The sequence below is a fragment of the Chelonia mydas genome, chromosome 4 (genome assembly GCF_015237465.2).
Source record: "Chelonia mydas isolate rCheMyd1 chromosome 4, rCheMyd1.pri.v2, whole genome shotgun sequence".
Lineage (NCBI taxonomy): Eukaryota > Metazoa > Chordata > Testudines > Cheloniidae > Chelonia > Chelonia mydas.
Window position 1 is genome coordinate 41,226,603 of NC_057852.1, and position 22,013 is coordinate 41,248,615.

Consider the following 22,013-nt stretch of genomic DNA (forward strand, 5'->3'; position numbering starts at 1 on the left):
GTAGTACTTAAAAAAAACCAACCCAACACACATTAGTACTCATCTATAAACCAAATACTAGAACGCCTCAATTAAATAGCCCTCCTCCCTCCAGTTTTATTTCCTAGTCACGAAGAAAGGTGCAGGTGGTCAGACTTTATTCTCCATCTGTTAAATTTTAAAACAAAAACATGTAATTTAAAATACCTTCCTGGCTCGGCAGCTTCTGCAAATGCCTTTTTATTATTTATTATTATTATTTATTAAAGATTCTTAGGTGACAAACACTGCAAGTGAGGCCCAACCAGAACCTGTTATACCAGCACCATTATCTGCTGCGCCTTTTAAGTGATTTCCTTCTTCATAAATCCTAGCAGTAACACCACCTGGTTTAAATCTGCAAGCATCAGGTTTGTTATGACCTTCGTACCTTGCTAACACAGCTTCAAGTGCCAACTGCTCACCCCACCCCCGTCTACCCTTAGAGATAGATGGACAGTACAATGCAGGCTGCTGCTAAGATGGGTCTTTCAAATGGAGATCTTAAAAAAAAAAACCACCACCCCAAAGGTTCTGTATTGTCTCAATTAGTGCTGCTAATGCCGTATCACTTGGAGTTTGTCCCCAGTGTTCCAGCCAAAACTTCTCCTCCCCACACAGCTATACATGTTGGTTGCCATTACAGTGGGGTTGTAGGCTAAGACTTTGGAAGTGAACTGGGGCACAGAAGTGTGCTTTGAAAGTTATTGGCTCACATTACTGCTGCCACATGTTGCCTTTACCATCCTATGATGGAACAATGATGACCAGGAAGGCCTGGCAGCACAAACAGGCCACCAGCAAGGCACCCTCTAGAGCTGTACAGCAATGGCGTTTTGAAAAGCAGTGGCACAGGCACAGAACAAGAATACACAACAGTGTAACAGAGTATGAAAGGGTCAGTGGCAGGGCACCGGTGGGGAAAGTACATTTAGATTTGAAAAGATGTTACTCAGATTTACAATTTCATCTTATCACACCTTCTCCGTCTTGTAATTTTACCCACGAGCGCTGCTCCAAGGACCAGCTACAGGAACAAACCGCAGCTATTTCAGGAACAAACCATACCTATTCACCAATATCAACAGATGCCACCCCCAGGAAAAGCAAACAGTGTCTTCATCCCTCAGATTGAAAAAAGAAACAGGTTTGTCTACAGGAGAATTTAAGCTACATAATCCTTGCATTCAACACTGCATGTCAAGAAGTTCTCCATTACAGAACTCCAATCTGATATCCCAAAGGAGGAAATATTGTAGCTGTTGTTAGTATTCCCACTTTACAATTAAGGTTGCCTAAGCATTTCCATTCTAACTCCATTCTGAGTTATTCATAACCTCCCAAAAATGTCTAACCTAGACTCTAATCTTTGTTCACAAGAGTTTTTTTGTTTTGTTTTTGAAGTCAGGCAAAATGATTGAGCAGTTTCAGAACAAAGTGAAAAACACCCATATTCCCTCCACTTCTCATTGTGACTTTTTATAGAAGACAAAAGCCAGCGTCCTGAAGCAGCTGGAGTAGATGGCTGAAGTTTGGCAGAGAATAGTCCTCATTAAGAAGTGCCTTTGAGCGTTCCAGTAAAAATGTATTTCGATTGGACAAATTATAACTGTTTTTAAGAAAAGCCACTTTGCACAAGTACAGTACATTTTTAAACAATAATCATGCTAAGCTTGTGATTTTCAGCTAAGGAAGACTGGACTACTCATGGATGGCTAACTTAGCTACATACTAAACATTTTCAAATCATACTTCCTCCACCTTCTAAGATCCCCACTTCATACACTGCCCAGCTGTGTAGAAATTAATTACAAGGGGGTTTCTAGCGTATGCATAGTACACAAAACTACACGCATATATCCAAGGGTATAGAAGTATATAATTTCTCTTCCTTTCCTTTGTGAAACAGAGCTAGTTTATAAGCACTATGGAAGTGCTAGGTATTATACTACTGTATTACTTGAGAAATATTTGCTCATATTCTCAGACCATTGTAATGCATACAAACATGCAAGCATAATTTATGTATATCCTGATTGAAAGTGTTTAAACCATGCAACCATAATGTTTTACACCTAGATCTGATGGAATATTTAGGTCGTTTCTCCATTGCCCAGATTCTGGCCCAGTTTGATACCAGTCTGCATCACTATCTGGGGAAGGGGAGGAGTTGTGATTAAGGCACTTTATTACGATCCATGATATATTAAATTCAATAACCAAACTGTCGCTGGCTTCCTGTGTAACTTTTGGCAAGTCACTGAATTTGTGTGTCAGTTCCCTGCTGGTAAAATGTAGATGATAGTCCTTCCCTGTCCTCACATATCGACCAAACAAGTGCCTGACTAGGGATAGTAAAACAAACTACTTTCATAGTTACTACAGAGTGCAACTATTTCTGTTGGTTATCAGTCAAGATTAACACAATATTTTCTCAAAATTGGGTAGAGGCAGGAAAGATAGATAAATAGAGAAAGATATTGGGGGGGAGGGGAAAGAGCATCTTGGGAAAAAAGCTATTTCAATGGATTAGACGTCAGTTTACATTTACTTTAAAATGTTTTGAGTTTTATGGTTATGATTTCAATCCTTCATTAAAAAGTTACATTTTAATACTGCATAGATTTTGGTTTTAAAGAGCTGAAGTACTCTGCTGAGAGTCAATTTCAACAGCGCTTTTTTAAAAAATGTGGAGTTTCTGCAATTGTGACTGAGTGACTTACGAGCTAAGTTTTGAGCAGCTGTTTATAAACATCTTTTGGAAGCTAGAAACTGTTTCTCTGGTTGTAACTTTATTCTCTATCACATGCACACATTGATTTGATTTACGCACACATTGATTTGATGCTCATGAATGCTAAGCTAATGGTACTGAATTTAAAGGTAGAACATTAAATGAGAATTTTAAGGACTTCCTCCCCTCAAAAAATAAGGGAATAATAGGATTAGGAAAGATCTGGGTGTGGAATTTTGATATGTACCCCAAGTGCCAGATGGAAAAAAATATCACTGTGCAATTTGCTGTAAATAAAAACTGTGTTACTCTAGCTACCCTCTCCATACCCATTCCAACATGTAAGTGGTGACTGAAAATGGGGAAAGATTTGAGGGGGTTGGACAGGAGAAAAAAAGTGAAAATTCAAGACTGAAGACTCTTGGTGCAATCACAGTCATGGGATTTATGTGCTCTTGGCATGTGTCCTATGTGGGGCGTGGACAGGCAGCAAGGAGACACCTCCATTGCAAAGGAAAGAAAGAAAGGACTGAAGAAATTGTACATCCCTGGGATTTCACATCCCTGTACCTGATTGAGTATACTTTCTACCAACAATGTTGCTATCTTGTGCCTGGTTTACAGGACCAAATACACCACCTAGAAAACCAAAAAGGGTGCCTAAAGCTCTCCCCTGACACCAATCAATAAATCCATCAGGAAGCCACCTATCACATTATTACTTACCCATTTCCAAAACACTATGAAAACAGAAAACACTACGTACAGGGTAGTAGGATCATTTAACCAATCTGAAGAAAGAATGGGTTTTTTGCTTGTAAAAATAGATACAACTGTGTTGGGGAGGGAAGTTTATTGGTATGTTATGTTTCCATTGATAGCTCACATTGTTGCTTAGCAGATTCATTCTAATAGCACCAAATATATATTATTATACATGAAAGATATTTTTCCTTAGTTCACAACTTTAAAGCTACCTTAATATTTCCATTAAAATGAGTTACCATAAATGAAGTTTAAAAAAAGGTTAAGGACTAAATTTTCTTTCAATTCTTCTTGGAATGTGTGGATTTTCTCTGCTTCAGCAAAACATCTAAAAAAATTGTGCATTAAGCCAAGAATCTATCTTCCATGAAGACGAGAACACTCGCATAATCATAACAGCCACTTCATAAACTCCTGCGGGCTGGGATAGACAGACTTCTACTTGGATGCCGGTAAGAAGAAAGACTGCATATAACTTCAATAACAAGATGTTCATTGGGTCTTTTTAACCATTAGGATGATAGTGTGGCTCTAAGCTGCTACAAAGCACTAACATGCAAAACATAGCTAGACATGCTAACTGAGGGGCTGCAAGGTGGGAGCAGGACTGAATCCTTCATATCACAGACAGTGTTACTCATCATCTCCACCGCAGAGGAGCAAGAGTGCTTTCCTGAAGTCTCCAGATGTATCTTTCTGTGTACGAAACATAGTATTAGTCACAGTGAGTCACAACCATAAAGACATTTAACAAAAAAAGTCAACCCCAGGAAATACTCTAACTAATAACAGAGTTTCCACCCACAGGAAATCCATTTGTATGACTATCTGCTCAGGAATCACATAAGGAGATTCTCTGACTAACGTGTTACTTTTAAACATCCAGACTTCTCGTTTAAATAAAAATTCCTGAAAGATTTCAAATGGCAATACTGGAGCTGGGCCATTTACTGCAAGTTACAAAGTCATTTCTTCCATTTGCAAACCAACTAATCAAGGGAAAACCATCCTAGCCCAAAGCAGTACAAATTAAAACCTTTTACATATTGGAGGTGACCTTCAGTAAGTTAGGAGGGGTCCCATCCTACTCCCATGGCAGTCAAATGGGAAGTTTTGCTACTGACTCCAGAGAAAGGGAGTCTGGCCCCACTTGTTTTTTGTGCGTGGGGATGGTGGGGCCCCATTTGATAACTTCAAAAGCAATTTGACACAGCAGAATTGAAGGACTGCAATGTATAAACATAACTGAGCAAGAGATGAAAATGGAGACAATACTATATGAAGAATACTTCTACAAATATTGTGCTATGGAAAAGAGTTATGGCTTATATTAAACAGCTTTTTACTTTAAAACAAACACATGGAAATCCTGTAATTCCTGTAAGGAAATCCTGTAATCCTTACCAACTCCCTTCCCTCTCACGTAAATGATTATTATTCTGCCTTTGTCTGCAATAAAACTTTCCCTTTGGTAATGATGTAAAGGGAGACTAGACTGTAATTGCAGTCCAGCTCCATTGCACAACATTGCTTGCACCATGGGGGAAAAAATAATGGAACAGAATCACATGCAGGATTATAATCCCAGTTGATTTCCTTCTGCTGCTAACAGCTTCTCAGAGACATACAAAATGAAAGGAAAGGTGCTCCAACAAGGAAAGAAGTGTAAAAAAGGCAGGAAAGGAAAAAAATGTCTCTGATTTTATCAGATCTACCCCACTACTACACATTTGCAAGGAAATCTGAAGTTCTCCTTTTTAGGAAATATCTCCCTTCCAAACTACTCCAGCATTTAAGCCCTTTACAAAAATTCATTCATTCAATATTGTTCTTCAAATGTTACCTACACTACCTAAGCCCTAAAGGAGGAGTCTTATACCACTTATAGATACTATTCTCACCAAAGTATTTCTTTATCAGTGAACTGGATTTGAGAGAATTTACCTGAATCATATGATGCAAAGATTTCGCAAAATTCTTTCTGAATTCACGTCTAATGTCCAGCAGATCAATTTCGCTCCTCGAAACCATGATTCTGATCAAAGTATCATCATCGGTGCCAGCTCCCTATGTTAAAAGATATTTAAATATTATTTTAAAGCATCTATTTATGCTGAGCAGGTATTCTGATCTAGAAAAAGTTTGAGAGCCCTCTGTATTGTATTTACAGTACCAGTTATAACCACATTCCACATATAGTGAGAATGTATATGGGTCTTCAGAGAACCACTGCATTGTATTTCTACCTTATCAGTACAAGATGTTTTGGTCTGTATCATAAGGCACTAAAATTTCAATGTAAGTAAAGAACTGATGTTGTGAAGTGCTGTGTGCCCTGAGCGTCTATGAAGTTGAGGATGCTCAGAACCTCCCAGTTCAAGTTCACCACTTTGTAGCTTCACGCCATAAGTGCCCAAACAAATGGAAATGATCCAGCTCCAAAAAATCAAAAACAGTATGGTATTGGCATACTATGATCAAGATCAGCATCATACTAAACAATCCCCAATTCCATCCTAAGAACTGACTTTTTCCACTGAAAGTTAAGAGCACAAAGCCCAGTGATGACTAATCAAGGCATGTGACTTGCTGTAAAAGTCTGAGTCACTGGTAGAAATAACTATTTTCAAAATTATCTGACTGCTCACATGAATGGAGACTGTGGTGAATGTAGGGTAACTGTGCATGTACTCTGTTCAGACAGGCGTTTTTTTGCTTTAAAAAAAAAGTTTTGAGATACGTCTACACAGCAAAAGCTGTGCACAGGCAAGCCTATCCAAGCTAGTTTGACTCCAGCTAGCATGCGTAACAATACCAATGAACACAGCACAGGCTTCAGAGCAAGCTAGTGAGCTGAGCATATACCCAGTGTCCATACCAGATTTGTACTACCAGCAAAGCAGCCTGAACTCCACTGTCTTCACTGCTATTGTTACCCAAGCTAGCTGGATTCAGGCTAGCTTGAACAGACTACCCTGTGCAGAGCTTTTGCTGTGCAGACATACTTTAGTGAGTTTTAGCACGGATGAATGGTGCTAGATTGACAGCCCTGAAGTCCCAACCCGCTAATGATCAACCAGTCCGGTTCAACTCGGGCAATGGCAATGCAAGTTTCGAAACCAATATGCTTCAACAAGGTCCCAGATGAGCCCCCTACCCTTATCTCTAGCCCCTATTCTCCATGTCCAGTCAATCCTTAAACTTTTGGTTGTGACTGGCAGTGGTTTTCATGGTACACATTTGAATGTTTTAGATGGCTGACCTAAGGACGCTCTCAAATTATGCCAAGAACCAAAAAGCCCCTTTTTGACCAGGATCAAGGAGTGGAAACCACCTTTGCCTCTTTCAGATGTGCAAGCAGCTCCAGTGCAGTGTAGGATTGGGCCCTGTGTGCAGTCCCTGAATGGGTAACTGTGTCATGACAGATTAATTATATTAGTAAATTTGTCTGCTGAAATTATGAGAAAGTGGTCTCCTTCCAGATAAAATCTGTAGAACCTTAATACAAAATTACATACTTTCTATAGGTTTTTTTTAATCAGCCTGTAGAATTTAATAAAGAATCATATCCCTGCAACAGAAACCTAAAATATGGTTCAATACACCCATAGAAAGGTTTTCTACTAAATGCCACAGATTTGTAGAGTATTTCTTCAAAATTTCATTATATTTCTAGGGAACCCTATGTTTTCATCTCATTTACATTTTATAGGGCTTTTCTATAAACGTAGTAAAACAACTGTTCGTTAAAAATCCAGCTATCACTTCATGATTTCCTCCAAGTAATTACTCATGCAGACATTTTATTAATATAATTTTACTTCTTGATAAACCCATTTTAGACAAAGGCCTTATCTTCACGAAGGAAAAAACCTATGGAGAGCCTAGTCATTAACCTGCTAGCTCACATGAAAACTACCAACTGCCCGCTGTCTTCACTAGGATTTTAACTCATGCTATCATTTTTTCCCCAAGACGACAAGGCCTAAAAGGGAGTGTGCATGTGTAGCTAAGTGAGGAGGGTGGGAGAAGCGAAGTCACATGGGAGCAGGGGAATGAAGGAATCAGTAAAGCCAGATTGGTGTTTAAACCTCTCTTTTTGGCGGCTCCTCTTTACTTCTCAAAAATGGGATGGACTTCAAAAAACATTTGAATGAGGAACTAGAATTTTACTTTATGAAGTTGGAATATGGGTCTATAAATGGTCATCTTAAAAAAAAAAAAAAAAAAAGAGGTAGCCATTTTGAGGTCTGCAGATTTTACAACATAGCTTTTAGTCATCCTTGTTTTCAAAATATGACACCTGCAGAAATTACAGCTTTCAGCAGAAGATGCTCCTTTTTCAGGCCAGCAGAAGGCCCCTGAGAGCAAGATGGAACATTGCATACTGGGATATATATCGTCTCTAAAGGTAGTGTTTCCATATTGAGGATTATAGTGCCTACCATACTGTCAATTTATCTAAACTAGTCACAGCCTGGCAAAATTTGGGTGAATTTAAGCTAGTCTCTCTCTCTCTCTTTTTTTATGAGAGAGAGAGAGAGAGAGAGAGAGAGAGAGAGAGAGAGAGAGAGAGAGAGAGAAGAGAGAGAGAGAGAGAGAGAGAGAGAGAGAGAGAGAGAGAGAGAGAGAGAGAGAGAGAGAGAGAGAGAGAGAGAGAGAGAGAGAGAGAGAGAGAGAGAGAGAGAGAGAGAGAGAGAGAGAGAGAGAGAGAGAGAGAGAGAGAGAGAGAGAGAGAGAGAGAGAGAGAACAAAGAATGAGAGGGGAGGAGGAGGGGGAGAGAGAGACAAAGGCATTACTTGGCGGGGAAAAAGGGTCTGTGGATAATAAGTACTTACCTTCATGGCATAAAAGAGAGATTCAGCAAAATAGGCAGGTACACTTCGGACACATTTCACTGAGAAAACGAATCATTAATAATCAGTTTCTATTGAACATATATGACAATTTGAGGGGAGGTAAATATTTTGACTTTCAAATTACACAATAAATACAAGTTTAAGCTTTGGAGCAGAAAACGTTCTTAAGGCTATCATGCTCTTTCCAACATCCCACTGCTTCGTTTGCATGGGTTTATGTCTGTGGCTCACTGACTCCAAAACAAGAATGATCAGTTTACACCCAAATATTTTTCTGCTCGTCCTACATGGGATCTGAAAGGTAGAAGTTCTATCTCATCAGTAATACAGATCCCGCTAGACAAACTCTACCCTCAGATTACAAATGTGCCAACACCTTATCTTCAGTAGACTGGCCTGGGCAAATGAGGGCAGAGTTTGGTCCCACAATTAGATATTCGTTAACAGTGCTTTTGATGATGCATGTGGCTGAACAGAATCCAGTTCATTCTCCCGTAACAAGAGGAAAAGCCTATTTACTAAATAAAAAATAAGATTCCAAATGAGCTATTTATTTTGTAAGAGCGTGCGTCACTTTTTGACCAAAGTCATTCTTTTAAAATCAACAATCAAAACAACATTTTTTAATCTCGGACAGACTAAATGAAACCATTTCTGGAATACCTGCATCCTAGATAATTTAAATAGCTTTATTAAATTAGAGTTCAACTGGATTTACACTGAGTCAGGATAGCAACAATAAATAGTAATGTAATCCCCTGTGCAACTGGAGATTTTAGAATTTAGGTCATCGATTTGAGAATACAGGTGTCAACTTCACTCAGGCTGTTGATCAGGTTACTCAGCACTGTTTTAATCCCTTTACAGGAAATGCCATTTCAGAGCTCACATTATAGCGCCTACAAATAGTGTAACAGTCGTAAGATTGTTAATTACCAATTGCCAGAAGCAGCTTCTCCAGATCCCCAGAGGTTTCACGGTCAATGGTTTCTTCAATTTGAAAGCCAGAGATGGTCATGTATTTGTCAAACACTGAAAAACCAAGGACAAGTACAAACTAATTACATGTATGTAAACATTACTACTTCTCCCACTGTCCCCCACAGTGTATGCTATTTTCATTCAAGTACCATATATTATCCACTGCTCAAACCCCATTCTCCAGACACTCTTCCCCCACCTTATTTTAAAATATATTTTTTCTAGCAGACTGTTACTGTACAATACAATTCCTCAGCGAGGAGGATGTAGTCTCCCACGTCTCCCGACAGTAGTTTACAGTCTGGCTGGCATGAGTAGCATATTTAAACAAGAACAACATTGACACCACCTTAAAGAAACAAGCTACGTCACATCCCTAACAAAACTCTCATCTATATTGGATTATGTGGAACATTCTGCATTTAAACTCAAACTGCCTGCACCATCAAATCTGAGCACTTTCCACAGATGTGAGACAACCTCCCCATCCAACTACACAACACTGCACCTTCCCCCAGGCTGAGCTGAAGCTAGAAATTCAGGAGTCATCTCTACTGACCACTGTTTATATTTCAGAGTACCTCACAGCACTTATTACTGGCCAAGGCCTCATACCCCAATGCCTTGAAGGTAATCAAGCCATCACTACGTTAAAAAACAAAGTTTGCACAAATTCAGAAGCTATCATAGAACTGGGATTAGAACCCAGATCTCTAATATGCCAAACATAAATTATATTCACCCAGCCACACTGCCTTTCAGATCAAATGTGTCAAATATGTGTAGGCTGGTGCATTTGGTTATTATCCTGACTCCCATCTCAAAGCCAGGGATAGAACAGAGGATCCCCGATCTACTGCTCCCTAGTTGTGTAACCAATGGCCAAGTTCTCCTCATAAATCCCTCTAGCACAGGCTTTCTGTTAGCTACAACGAGTAAGGCCTGTTTTGGTTTCTAGAGGTCAATCACCCTAAAGGGAGAAAGCGCAAGTAAAAGGTCAAAAGACCTTTTACTTTTGTGGAAGAAAACAAAAGTGAAAATAGGCAATGGAGTAAGAAACAATAAGTAGCAAAGTGGTAGGCAGGCAAGGCTGTAAACAAAGAACATTTCATTTTGTATTCCCTTCTGAAATGGTCTGTATTCTGCCTATTACACATGTGCTTAACTTCAAGCATGCAAGAAGTGCCACTGGAGCACCACTCAAATTAAACATTTCTAAAGTGCTTATTACAATTTGGGATGCTATATAAACAACAAAACTGGTCTTAATTGAGAAGGGGTTCACAAAATTCCATTAGTTTTGCAAATCCTTTGAACACAAAAGAATGATCAAGCAAAACCTTCCACTCAAAAGTGTTTCCCCATTTTAATTGGCACATCCTTCTGCATCAGAATTTGGTGGGAAAAAAAAAAAAAAAAAGACATAGTATACCCAGAACGTGGGCGGGGGGGAAGGGCGGGGAGCTACAGCATGCGGGGGTTGAGGGAAAATACATTAAAAATGCCCTTTATCCGACAGACGGGCTGATCTCAGTCACATGATGACTCATTACAGAAAATGAGCACCACACATTTTGCTATGCTCTTTTTCAGATGAAACTAATAGCACAGATACAGACACACTCCAGCTGTCCCCTCAGATCTATCACACCCCTCCTCCAAACTGGAGCTTTTCACTGCTACTTTCGAAGGCCACGTCTACACTAGCACTTACATCCGCAAAACTTTTGTTGCCCCAGGTATGAAAAAACACCCCTGAGCAACATAAGTTTTGCCAGCATAAGCACTCGTGTGCACTACACTATGTCACTGGGAGACGCTTTCCCACCGACATAGCTACCGCTGCTTGTTGAGCTGGTTTTATTATGTCAATGGGAGAGCTCTCTCCCATCGGCATAACGCGGCTACACGAGTGCTCTTACAGCGGCACAGCTGTATCGGTACGGCTGTGCTTCTGGAAGTTTGTAAGTGTAGACCTGGCCTAAGAGGAAACTACTTAGGGGACACAAAGAGAAGTCCTTTAAGGGATGTCGTAAAGACTAGTGGGCCACAAATGCATAGAACCCTCCCCAAGATCAGGGAGCCAGAAACAGTTCCTTCATGGCTCCTCTCCTACAGGCTGCACCCATCACACACCAGGCACAGCTGAGATTCTGGTTTTCAGGTCTGCTTGCACCACTTTACCTACCCTTCCTTAGGTGACAGACACTTCGAGTTCCCAAGATGGTGATGAACTTTTCTTCATCTGTTCCCCATTTCAGCTCTCCAGCCTTAAATAAGACCTGTTATAATTTCAAGAAACCAAAATAATGTTAGTAATTTCTTCACACATTCACTTGAAGGACTCTACGCTCCATAACAATTGCAGTTGGAGGGAAGGCAGCTTGAGTGACATGTCCCAAAAATATACATGAGGACAAACTGGATATGCCATATCAACATGCACACCAATGCTCCATCATCACGACAGATATTTCTTGCCATCATCCTCCATCACCCTCACCTCTTTCCCTTAGTCCCCGTTTTATCATCTGAGTGATACTCTATCCTCATTAACCCGTTCTTGCCCTGAGATACATGGCACATGTACAGTAATAGTCCTGCTTCATATAAACATGAGGTACCCTTCCAACAAATGTTTTAGAAACATACCTTCCCTCCCCGCAAAAAATAAAATTATATTATATTTGAAAGACCCATGCTAGCCGTCAGACCTGCTGCAATCAAGGTCTCCCTTTGACTAATCCAATTTCCACATGGTCCCATACTTAGTAAGTTTTACAAAATAGCAATTTATTGAAAGTGTTAACAAGGGCAAGATGTATATAGTAGCAGAAAGCTAGACTGTGCTCTGGCTAGGAAGCCAGCACTTAAAAGAACTTAAAATGCAGCACTTCACCAGGCACCATCAAAATATACACATACCACACCTACACATGCCAGACACACAAGTATTTTGCATCGGAAAATCGAGAAAAACATGCACTCTAAAGCACACACACAGATTTCTTGACGTAAATTTAACAAGCTCTCATATTCCTCCTCTGCCTGTGTTATATTCTTGACCTGATTTATGACCTACGCCCAGATCTCCAGTCCTGTGCATCAAAACCACAGCTCCTAGCCACTGGAGTTCATGTCCTCATTTGATTAAAATTTTATTTTTATATATTTTAATTATATAGATCATTTTATCACCCCACCCCCATCCAACCTTCCCTACTCCCTGACTGCCCTGACTCCTATCCACGCTCCCACCCCTGACACGTCCCCCAAGACTCCCACGCCTATCCAACCCCATCCTGTTCCCCATCCCAACCCCCCACCCCCAAAACCTCCGCCCATTCCAACCACCCCCTGCTCCCTGTCCCCTGACTGCCCCTGGGGACCCCCTGCCCCTTTTCCAACCCCCCTGCTTCCCATCCCCTTAGCATGCCACTCAGAGCAGCAGGACTGGCAGCCGTGCCGCCCAGCCAGAGCCGGCAATGCCGCTGCACAGTCTAGAGCACTGGGGCAGGCTGGCGGCTCTCGCAGCCGCACTGCCTGGCAGGAGCTTGCAGCCCCGCCGCCCAGAGCGCTGGCGGCACAGCGAGCTGAGGCTGTGGGGGGAGAGAGGACAGCAAGGGAAGGGCCGAGGGCTAGCCTCCCCGGCCAGGAGCTCAAGGGCCGGGCAGAAGGGTCCTGCGGGCCACAGTTTGCCCACCTGTGATCTAGGCCCACAACCTGCAGGAGAAAGTTTTCAGCCCAAAACTATCTGAAACAGCCAAGATGCAACACGCATTAAACGAACTCTGCAATCAAACTGCTGAGAATCTGACCACTACTATAATTAACAACAAAGCCAACTGGATCTGCTAAGAGGTACCATTTCAATTATTATATTACTCCTACTCCTCCTTGGAGTGCAGTTCTAAGAACTGGAGGCAGAGCTATGGAAAATATAATTCCACTGCAGTATTCCACTCTCTGGAAAATTGTTCAGACAGTCGTATCTGCAGTGGCAGCTCTGGGACTCATGTGGTTACAATAAAGCAACATATTTGGGACACTTTCTCTTTTGAGAACTCCCCCTTCTTTTGAATCATCCCTAAACATGAGTAATGCTCATGTTGCATCATCTAGTAAATTACAGGTCCTACACAAATCTTTTACGTCAAGGCTGGCCTGTATCAGAACATCAGATCTGAATGAATGAATCTGAATGCCCCCAAATTTTGCAAGTGACAAACATTTGAGCATCCAATGTTGGAAACATCCATTTCTCTCAGACGTTCGTAGTGCTCCCACTGCCATACTATTTAGGCTTCTCATTTTATAACTGGCAAAATTGGGTTGAGGAAGACGTGGAACAGAGGAGAAGAGAGTCCTAAAACTCGTGTTTGAAATCCGGATCTGAATGTTGCAGCTTGCACCACCTCTGTTTTCACATCACTTGCAACAGAAAGGAAGCAACAGTTGTTTCCAAAATCAAGTCTCTCTCACATCTGGGCCCCACTTGTGCATCCATTTTATTTGTATATTAACTTGTATGAAACACACTAAAAATTTTTTTCACTTACCTGAGCATCTTGCTCAACCAGACCCTCATCAATTCTTCCATCAGGGTCTCTATTAGCCTAAAAATAATATCCAATGCTTAGTCCAAAACAATGTGGTCCAATATGAGCATAAGATTCAATGCCAAATAAATAATCAGTAATTTATGTTTTTCTGCAGTCTTCTTTCCCTTCCCTCAGCAATAAAATGCTAGCACACAGCAGGGTGAATTAAGTATTCTGCCCTCCCAATTATAAACAAAAATGTACATATCAAGCTCTCTGTTATCTAACAGCTTCTCAAGACACCATTGCAAATTGCGAGTTACACCTGTCACTGGAGGTACCAGAGCAGAACTGGATCCTAAAACTGAACCACCATCACTTCCAATCCACTCACTGGGGTCAATCCGGCACCCTGCTACTGCCCCTCCATACAGCTCTGGTGTAGACCAACTCTCTGGGTGGAGTAAGCAAGCAATTATACCAATCTCCAAGATTTATGTCCACAGGTGTATGAAAATAATTCAGAGTGGCCTCTTTGTAAAACAGATTTAGATTCTGAGTTATTCATCAGTAGTGAAATAAGCAAACACTGCCCTGAATTCTGCAGTCTAATACTGCAATCTCACAGATGCTCACGCACATACAAAATGAAGACTTACCTGAACAAGGACTACTAGCATCCTCTGATAGTAACCTGTTGTGTCTCCTGTGATATGATCTTCTAAGTTGGCTTCATATTCTGCAAGAGAACACCACCTTACAGAATTTCTCAACTCTTTCTAATGGAAAGAAGTGATGCCCTCACTAGTCCCCAAGAGACAGAGGAAGTTAAAGGCTCACCTAATCTGATCATCATTATCATGTCTAATCAGCCTTAAGGAGCCTTATAAGCAAAGGGCTGTATGCTGCCTTCATTTATATCTGCATAACCCAATAGCACTGAGAAGATGAGGCAGAAGGTACAATCTGGCCTTTGTCAGCATAAAATCACTAAGCCAACTATTACTCAAAGTCAGACCCAGGTTCTGTTCTCATTCCAATGTCAGGGCACGCTCTGAAAGCAAACAATACTGTAGAATTCTGTACTAAGCAGGGAGTGTCTAGTCCTATTCAGACGTGAAACCTTCCCTCCAATACAGGAGCCTGGATGCATACATAGTTAATTTAGCTAGTTATCTTTGTTTTGAGGAAGTCCCCCTAACCATGGAAGAAAAAGGTTTAGTATCTACAAATCAAAGGAAGAGCCACCTGGAGATGGGAAAAGACCCATCACTCTTATTGGGGTCACTGTACTCTCTGTGGTTCATCCCATCCCTAGAAACACAGGAAGAGATGCATTAGCTTTAGCATGAATAGCCTTAGATTGCGCAAAAGAAACATAGCCCTGGGTAGTGCTCAGCAAAAATCTTAATAACAAACAGTTGATTTTAGATGAGAGTTTCAGTTCGTTATGTGGTGCCAACTTCCTCCTTCCCCATTATTGGGCTCCCCCCCACACACTTTAGAGTGAATAAAATCAACAGAAAAGTGCCAAATTTAAGTGAAATCCCACTATAAAAAGGAAAAATATTAAACGTTACATCCCAACTACAATTTGGCCCAAAAAAGTTGGACTGTACAGCTGTGTCTGAGCACTAGCCTCCGGCCGTGCAAGGGTCTCCAGCCCACCAGAATAAAATTCCAATTGTAAGACAAGTCTTCATTTTGTACTGCCATCCTCATTTCTTCCCTCAGCTCTCAAGTATGCAGTGTTAACACAGACACTAAAAATATTAAGAGGGCTAAAGAGAGGACACATTTTAAACACTGACTGAACTTTACCTTCCAGATAAACTTGTTTTACATTCCGCAGCTCTGCAGTTGTTCTGGAGGCAAGAATTTCAGTCAGCACTTTCTCGTTGGTCCCTGCTCCCTACATTAAGGGCACAAATACAAAGCACTGGATACAGTAACTGAGAGAAAAGATAATTATTTCTTAAACAACCCCAACAGCAGTATTCTACCTTACAAACTTTGGGGAGAGCACACTGTTTTCTTTCTACCAGCTGTGTACTCTTCTATTTGAAAAAAACCTCAGTTTTTAAGGATTGGTTTGACTTTAAATGGGGCCTGACTGAAAACTCAATGGAAAGACTTCTATGACTTCAATGAGCTTTGAATGAGACCCTCAGTGCTCAAGCACACCAAGCTCTATTTTATTTAGGTAACATGATCTGTAACATTCGTGCAGCTGAAATGATGTAACCGTACTTCCTGGGCGACTCTCTGGTACTCACCTTGCCTTACAAGGTCTCACTAGGATCACCCGCATACACAGAGTCAACCCAGGAACTATGGCTACATCACTTCAATTGCACTACATTTACAACCAACCTTTTACTCACCATGAACACATTTTTTAAATAAAATTGCCTACTCAAGCACCTAAGAATTTTAAGTCCACGTGCTCTCATTACAATGTGCGCAACAGTCACTTTCCACCCCTTTAAGTATAATATTTACAAAACCCAAGGCAACACCTTATTTATGCAAGCCTGGATTGGCTGTGCCTGTAGGGGATACAAAATGAATGCTAATTAGCCCTAGCTCAAAATTATTTTCTTCAAACAAAAAACAAACAGTCAGCCACCTAGCCCCAGCAGGCATTTACAACTCCTCTGAAATGAGAAAATTCTAAACAGAAATTTTGAGATATATTTATAAGTAATGAAGTCAATCAGGTTATGAACCATCATCCGAACACACACAGCTAGATTGACAAAGGTGTGGTAACTAGGGTGACCAGATTGCAAGAGTAAAATATCAGGACACATGGGAGGTGGGGGGCAGCCACAGGCTCACAGCCCCCACTGGAGCAATGGGTAAGGGGGGCACAGAGCCCTAGGAAGCTTTGAGGGGGGCACACAGCCCTGGCTCCGGCCCCCACCACATGCCGCGGGTCAGAGCTACGCAGCCCCGGCTCCAGCCCCTGCTGCAAGGGCGGGGGCCGTCTCAGGACTGGGATAGGGGGTTGGGGCATGGAAGCAGGGTGCTGACTTCGGGAGGGAGTTTGGGTGCGCAAGGGGGCTCAGGCCTGGGGTTGGGGTGTGGGAGGGGGTTCAGGTGCGGGCGGCGCTTACCTCAAGCTGCTCCCCGGAAGTGGCAACATCTCCCTATGGGTCCTAGGCAGAGGCACAGCCAGGCAGCTCTGCACGCTGCCTCTGCCCACAGGCATCGCCTCCGCAGCTCCCATTGGCCGCAGTTCCTGGCCAATGGGAGCTGTGGAGCCCCCCGACTCTCCTCTACCTAGGATCCAGAGAGAGATGTCGTCACTTCTGGGGAGGGGCACAGAGCTGGGTAGGGAGCCTGCCAGCCCTGCACCAACTGGAAGCCTGGGAACCCTACTGAATATCAGGACACATGGCATGCCTACGGTACATCGGTCGGGACGCAAGACAAAGAGTTAAATATCAGGACATCTGGTCACCCTAGTGACCATGCCTAATTTTTAGCCACCTAGAAAAATCACTGTGATTCACAAAACCTGACTTAAGCATGTGGGCTCTCTATATAATGAATGTGGAAAGAGGCACCTCAGATTGGGATGCACAAAAGCCAGCAGCTCCCTGCCTAAGCAGCCAAAGCACCTAAGAACAAGGCAAGGAAATGCCAAGGTGAGGGGTAGGTCCTAAGCCCCAGCCCACTCAGTGCTCAGCACCTAAGTTGGGCTACAAGGAAGCGCCTCTCTCTGCTTGCGAGTCTGACCTGCAAACCCTCTCTTGGCATTAGGCACCTGCACCGTTTTTGCAAGGAGGAGTTCCCTTATAACCTTTAGCCCAGAGGTGAGGGATTACCCGGGATGTGGGCAGCTTCCGATTTAAGTCCCCCTGCCACCTGAGGGGGAGAAAGGATCTGCCACCTCTGCGGTGAGAGCCCTAGCCAGTGAGCTATGGGATACTCGGACACTGTGCTTCCTCAGTCTCTCCTGTTGAAACTGTTCTGCTGTGGATAAATAAAAACACAGTCATTGGAGCAGGGGGACTGGATCCTGGATCTCCCACCTCCCACACGGGTGCCCTAACTACCAGACTACAGAGAATGCAGTCCTGAAAATGACGCTCTCTTTTCTCTGCCAACCCCATCACTCATTATTTATCCACAGCTTCAATAGGAGAAACTGAGGGAGGCCCTTCCATCACCCATCAGAATATTCTACAGGACAGTGGTTACGATACTCACCCGAGAGTTCAGATCCTTTTCTCCTCATTAGGCATATAGGGAACTTGAATCCGGGGGTGGGGTCATCTCCCACATTCCAAATAAGTGTTCTAACCGCTGGGCTAAAGGTTACAAAAGGCAAGTCCTCCCCCTCCCCCCATTTTATGAGCTCACCTATGAGGGCCTAATCTGGCAGGTGAGCTCTGAGCATGCTTACCAGCTCAGGCCCTGCAAGCAACTTAGGCAAAGGAGCACTTGTCTTCCTGCAGTTCATGCATAACACTGGAGCTTAGGCATCCAGATGCCTAGGGTGAGGCAGCAGAGCGTATGCAGAGAGAGGCAGAAATATAGGCGCCAAGTGAACTTTTACTGCAAAAATTTAGGTGATGAACAAGTTTAGGTGCCCACAGGTCTCGGTAGCATCTGAGGGGGAGGTTGGCAAATGCCAGTGATGCCTGATTCTGGGATTTAGGCACCTAAAGTGGCAGTTAGATATCTTTTGTGAATCTAGCCCACTTATTTTTAGAAAGAAAAAATGTTAATCTCACCAGCTTTTTTTAAAATCATGTATTCTATTTTAACGTTGAGTGTGAGAGGAAAAGAAAAGAATCTTGCTTCACTATTCATCCCTGCTCTCTTACAACCCTCCATTCTGCCAATTTTTCTTTGTCCCCCCCTCCCTTTTCTTTTTAAAAAACATCAATCAGGGTTGGGGAGGGAGGACATGGGTTTTTTTGCTTCTTCTCAGCCAGGCTTCTACTTGTTTCTATGTTCAATGTCCCTTCTCCTTCCCTCTCCAAATATTATTTGAGACGGTTACAAAAAAATCCCAGATTTCAAAGTCCATATTTAGTTAGGATACTATATTCAGCAGGAAGGTCCTTGAAAAAGCAGTTTACATAGCTAATCTATTAACAAGTGTGTTAACAAAGATCTTGGGAGTCTACCTTTCCAGGTCACTTGGCCAAGCACTAGATAGTACCATGTCAAGTTCAATGTTCTCTGGTTTAATTAGTAAGTTCTACAAACAATTCAGAGACATCCATAGTCTAATCCCTGACCTTCAAGGTCGATGATGTCAGGGACAAATAGTAACAGTGCTTCAGAAAAGAAGTCAAGGCACACTGCATAACATTCTTATACTGTACGACTAGATAAGTAAAATATTAAACTGGTGCTATCTGATTCTTTTTCCCCCAAAAGGGAGCAATGCATTTAGCCAAAAAGAGAACTGTTACCAACTGCCAGGAGTTTAATTCTTCCTATGTATTAATAGTACATTTTTAGACCTGATTCAAAAAGGATAAACACCTGCCCATAAATTTTTACTTAGAGCACCAATTTACAAGAGCATGTCACTGACTAACCCATCTTTGCTCAACGTACAGCTTCATCACTCTCTGATGTAAATTCACTCATTGTCAAACTTTTGACCATACTAAAAATGGAAGGGGGGCAGAGGGAGACATGGAGGTGAATATGACCATACTACAGAGGGACCTGGAGAGATTAGTGCAGATCTATACGAGGAAAGTAAGTAATACAGATACCCAATGAAGGGATACAACCAATCAACCACTGCTGATACCACATCGGTGCACAAGAGGATCTCTCAAACAGTGGTTAATAATAGAAGTTTGGAAACCACTGCCCTAACTTTTATCAACTGCCGTGAACAATCTGTGGACCTTGAGATTCCTAGTATAACGTGAGTAAACTGTCTTTTCTGCGTGCTGCACAATAAAACATTATATTGAACAATGCAGTAAGGAGTAGGTTTTTTTTTAAACAAAAAACACAAAAAACCCCACTATGCTGAAATTAACAGCTACTAAGTAAGACTAGTCTCAAGGTGCATACCTTTTAATGCCCAACTCCACTAACACTGATCTTTTAACATCAAGTGTTTCTTTGAAAACACTGACATTTTTGTAATTCTTGATTTCTAACCTACCTACCTCTGATGAGTTGTTAAAAACAATTCAAGTCATGAAAATCAATGTTAGAAACATGAATGTAATCAGTATAGTATTTGTTATTAGTATTAATATGAAATCTCTAACTCAAAGGAAATAGAAGCATTCTTAAAGCAACAAGATAGGAGCAAGAAATATATCATTCAATTGTTTCATTTTCTCACACTCCTTTTACCTTAATGGCATGCTTCAGTTCATGGGCATCAAAAAGTCGCGCTGGTCTCATCAAAGCCACCATCAGGGTTTCAAATTTGCCAGTCAGTTCTGATTTCAGGTCATCTACAAGATCCTAACTCACAGAATAAACAGTGCTACAATTAGGAAGGAAATCATTTCAAAAGGCATGCAAACTAGCGAACAGCTGAGCTGTTGCTAAGTTTCTTGAGACGGGGGAAGTGTAGCTGAAAGTCCAAGGTAGAGAATGCACAGGTATTTTGTAACACTAATACATTTTGGTCTGTGGGCTTTAGAAAATACTCTGGTGATCCTCATTTGAGGACTAAAATTATTAGATGAAAGCAAAAGCAGGATACTAACAGAATAAAAGTAATGAACTAATACAACTTCAGCAAACGGAGGAGATTTTTGCATATTAAAAAATACTGTTTTTAACAGTTAAATGTTCACCCTCCCCTTCAACTGAACTATCTTATTCATACTGAACACAAGAACAATGGCTGAGCTTTTCAACAAAGTGTCTAAATCCCCAAACAGATCTGGAAATCTCTATCTAGATTTAGAGAAGACTCCATATGCCAGGGCCAATTTTCCAAAGTTTCAAGCCCCCATCACTCCAACTGGAGTCAACGGAGTCACTGGCACTTTGAAACTGAGGACCACAATCCCTTCTCTTTAGTCACCACCGGTTGTTTGTTTCATTACTTGTATACTGGTTTTCCTAGTACAAGCTTTTGATTTTTAGAATGCTTGAACAATTATTTATCCTTGTTACCTATAATGCACACAGATATTCTTAGGTTTTTAGCATCTTACATGCTAATTACAGCAGGTCCCCGGTATATGTTGGAGGTTGTGTTCTAGAAAAGGGACACCGATACTGAAATGACGTATACCAGGGACCTGCTGGAACAGCAGTGGCGTAGGGAGGAGGGGACACTTGGGTGGGCGGGCAATGATGGAGGCAGAAGGATAGGAGTGATCTGGCGGCCTCTCCCTCCCACCAGCCAGCCTTGCGGGGGGGAAGGGGATGGATGATAGATGCTCTGGCCAGGGGCTCCTGGAAAAATGGGGGGCCCAGTAAAAATGTGCACCAGTGCACCCCCACCACACACCCCATCCAGCACTTGGTGCTTGCCCTGCTCCGCCTGAGGAGCAGGGCACAAGGGCTTGCCCTGCTCGGCCCAGCCCTGCTCAGCCCAGCACTCCAGCCAGGGCGTGGGGTCAGGGGCTTGCCCCATTCCGCCTGCCCAGTGCTCCAGTCAGGGAACGGATTCGGGGCACGGAGGCTTGTCCCGTTCCGCAGGCTCAGGGGCTTGCCCCAGCGCTCCAGACAGGGTCAGGGGCTTGGAAGCCCCCACATCCTGACCCCCCTCCCCAGCTGGAGTGCTGGGCAGGCATAGTGGGGCAAGTGCTGGGTCAGGAACAGAGCTGGGGTGGGGTGGGCCTGGATGTTAAGTGGGTGGGCCGCAGCCCACCGGGGCTACGCACATCTGTCACATATACGTTGCTCATCAATAGGGAAATGTGTTCCACTTCACGTCGGACAATATATCTGTCATTTGCAACTTACAGTACTGCAAACGATGCATATGCAGATCGGGACAGACGTGAATCGGAACACGTTCCCCCATTGATGAGCGACAGGTATGCGAAACAACGGATAAGGGGGAGATGTATACCAGGGACCTCCAGTATTACAATTATTTAGGAAGTAGAGTTTAGCATGACTGGTAGCTAAACAAAATAAAAAATCACTGTGAT

General features: G+C 42.4%; 1 protein-coding gene across 2 annotated transcripts in view; it reads right to left on the reverse strand.

Annotated features, from left to right (window-relative positions):
- Positions 1 to 3,590: 3,590 nt before the first annotated feature.
- Positions 3,591 to 22,013, reverse strand: part of ANXA5 (annexin A5) — a 33,486-nt gene continuing 15,063 nt past the window's right edge. For both annotated transcript variants that reach the window (XM_037897133.2, XM_037897134.2), the window contains exons 5-13: positions 20,248 to 20,361; positions 15,721 to 15,811; positions 14,559 to 14,638; positions 13,918 to 13,974; positions 11,547 to 11,640; positions 9,314 to 9,409; positions 8,357 to 8,415; positions 5,462 to 5,584; positions 3,591 to 4,213 (exon numbers count right to left, since the gene is read on the reverse strand). In XM_037897133.2, the coding sequence (XP_037753061.1) occupies positions 4,151 to 4,213; positions 5,462 to 5,584; positions 8,357 to 8,415; positions 9,314 to 9,409; positions 11,547 to 11,640; positions 13,918 to 13,974; positions 14,559 to 14,638; positions 15,721 to 15,811; positions 20,248 to 20,361 (777 nt within the window). In that variant the 3' untranslated portion in view covers positions 3,591 to 4,150. The remainder of the gene's footprint in view (positions 4,214 to 5,461; positions 5,585 to 8,356; positions 8,416 to 9,313; positions 9,410 to 11,546; positions 11,641 to 13,917; positions 13,975 to 14,558; positions 14,639 to 15,720; positions 15,812 to 20,247; positions 20,362 to 22,013) is intronic.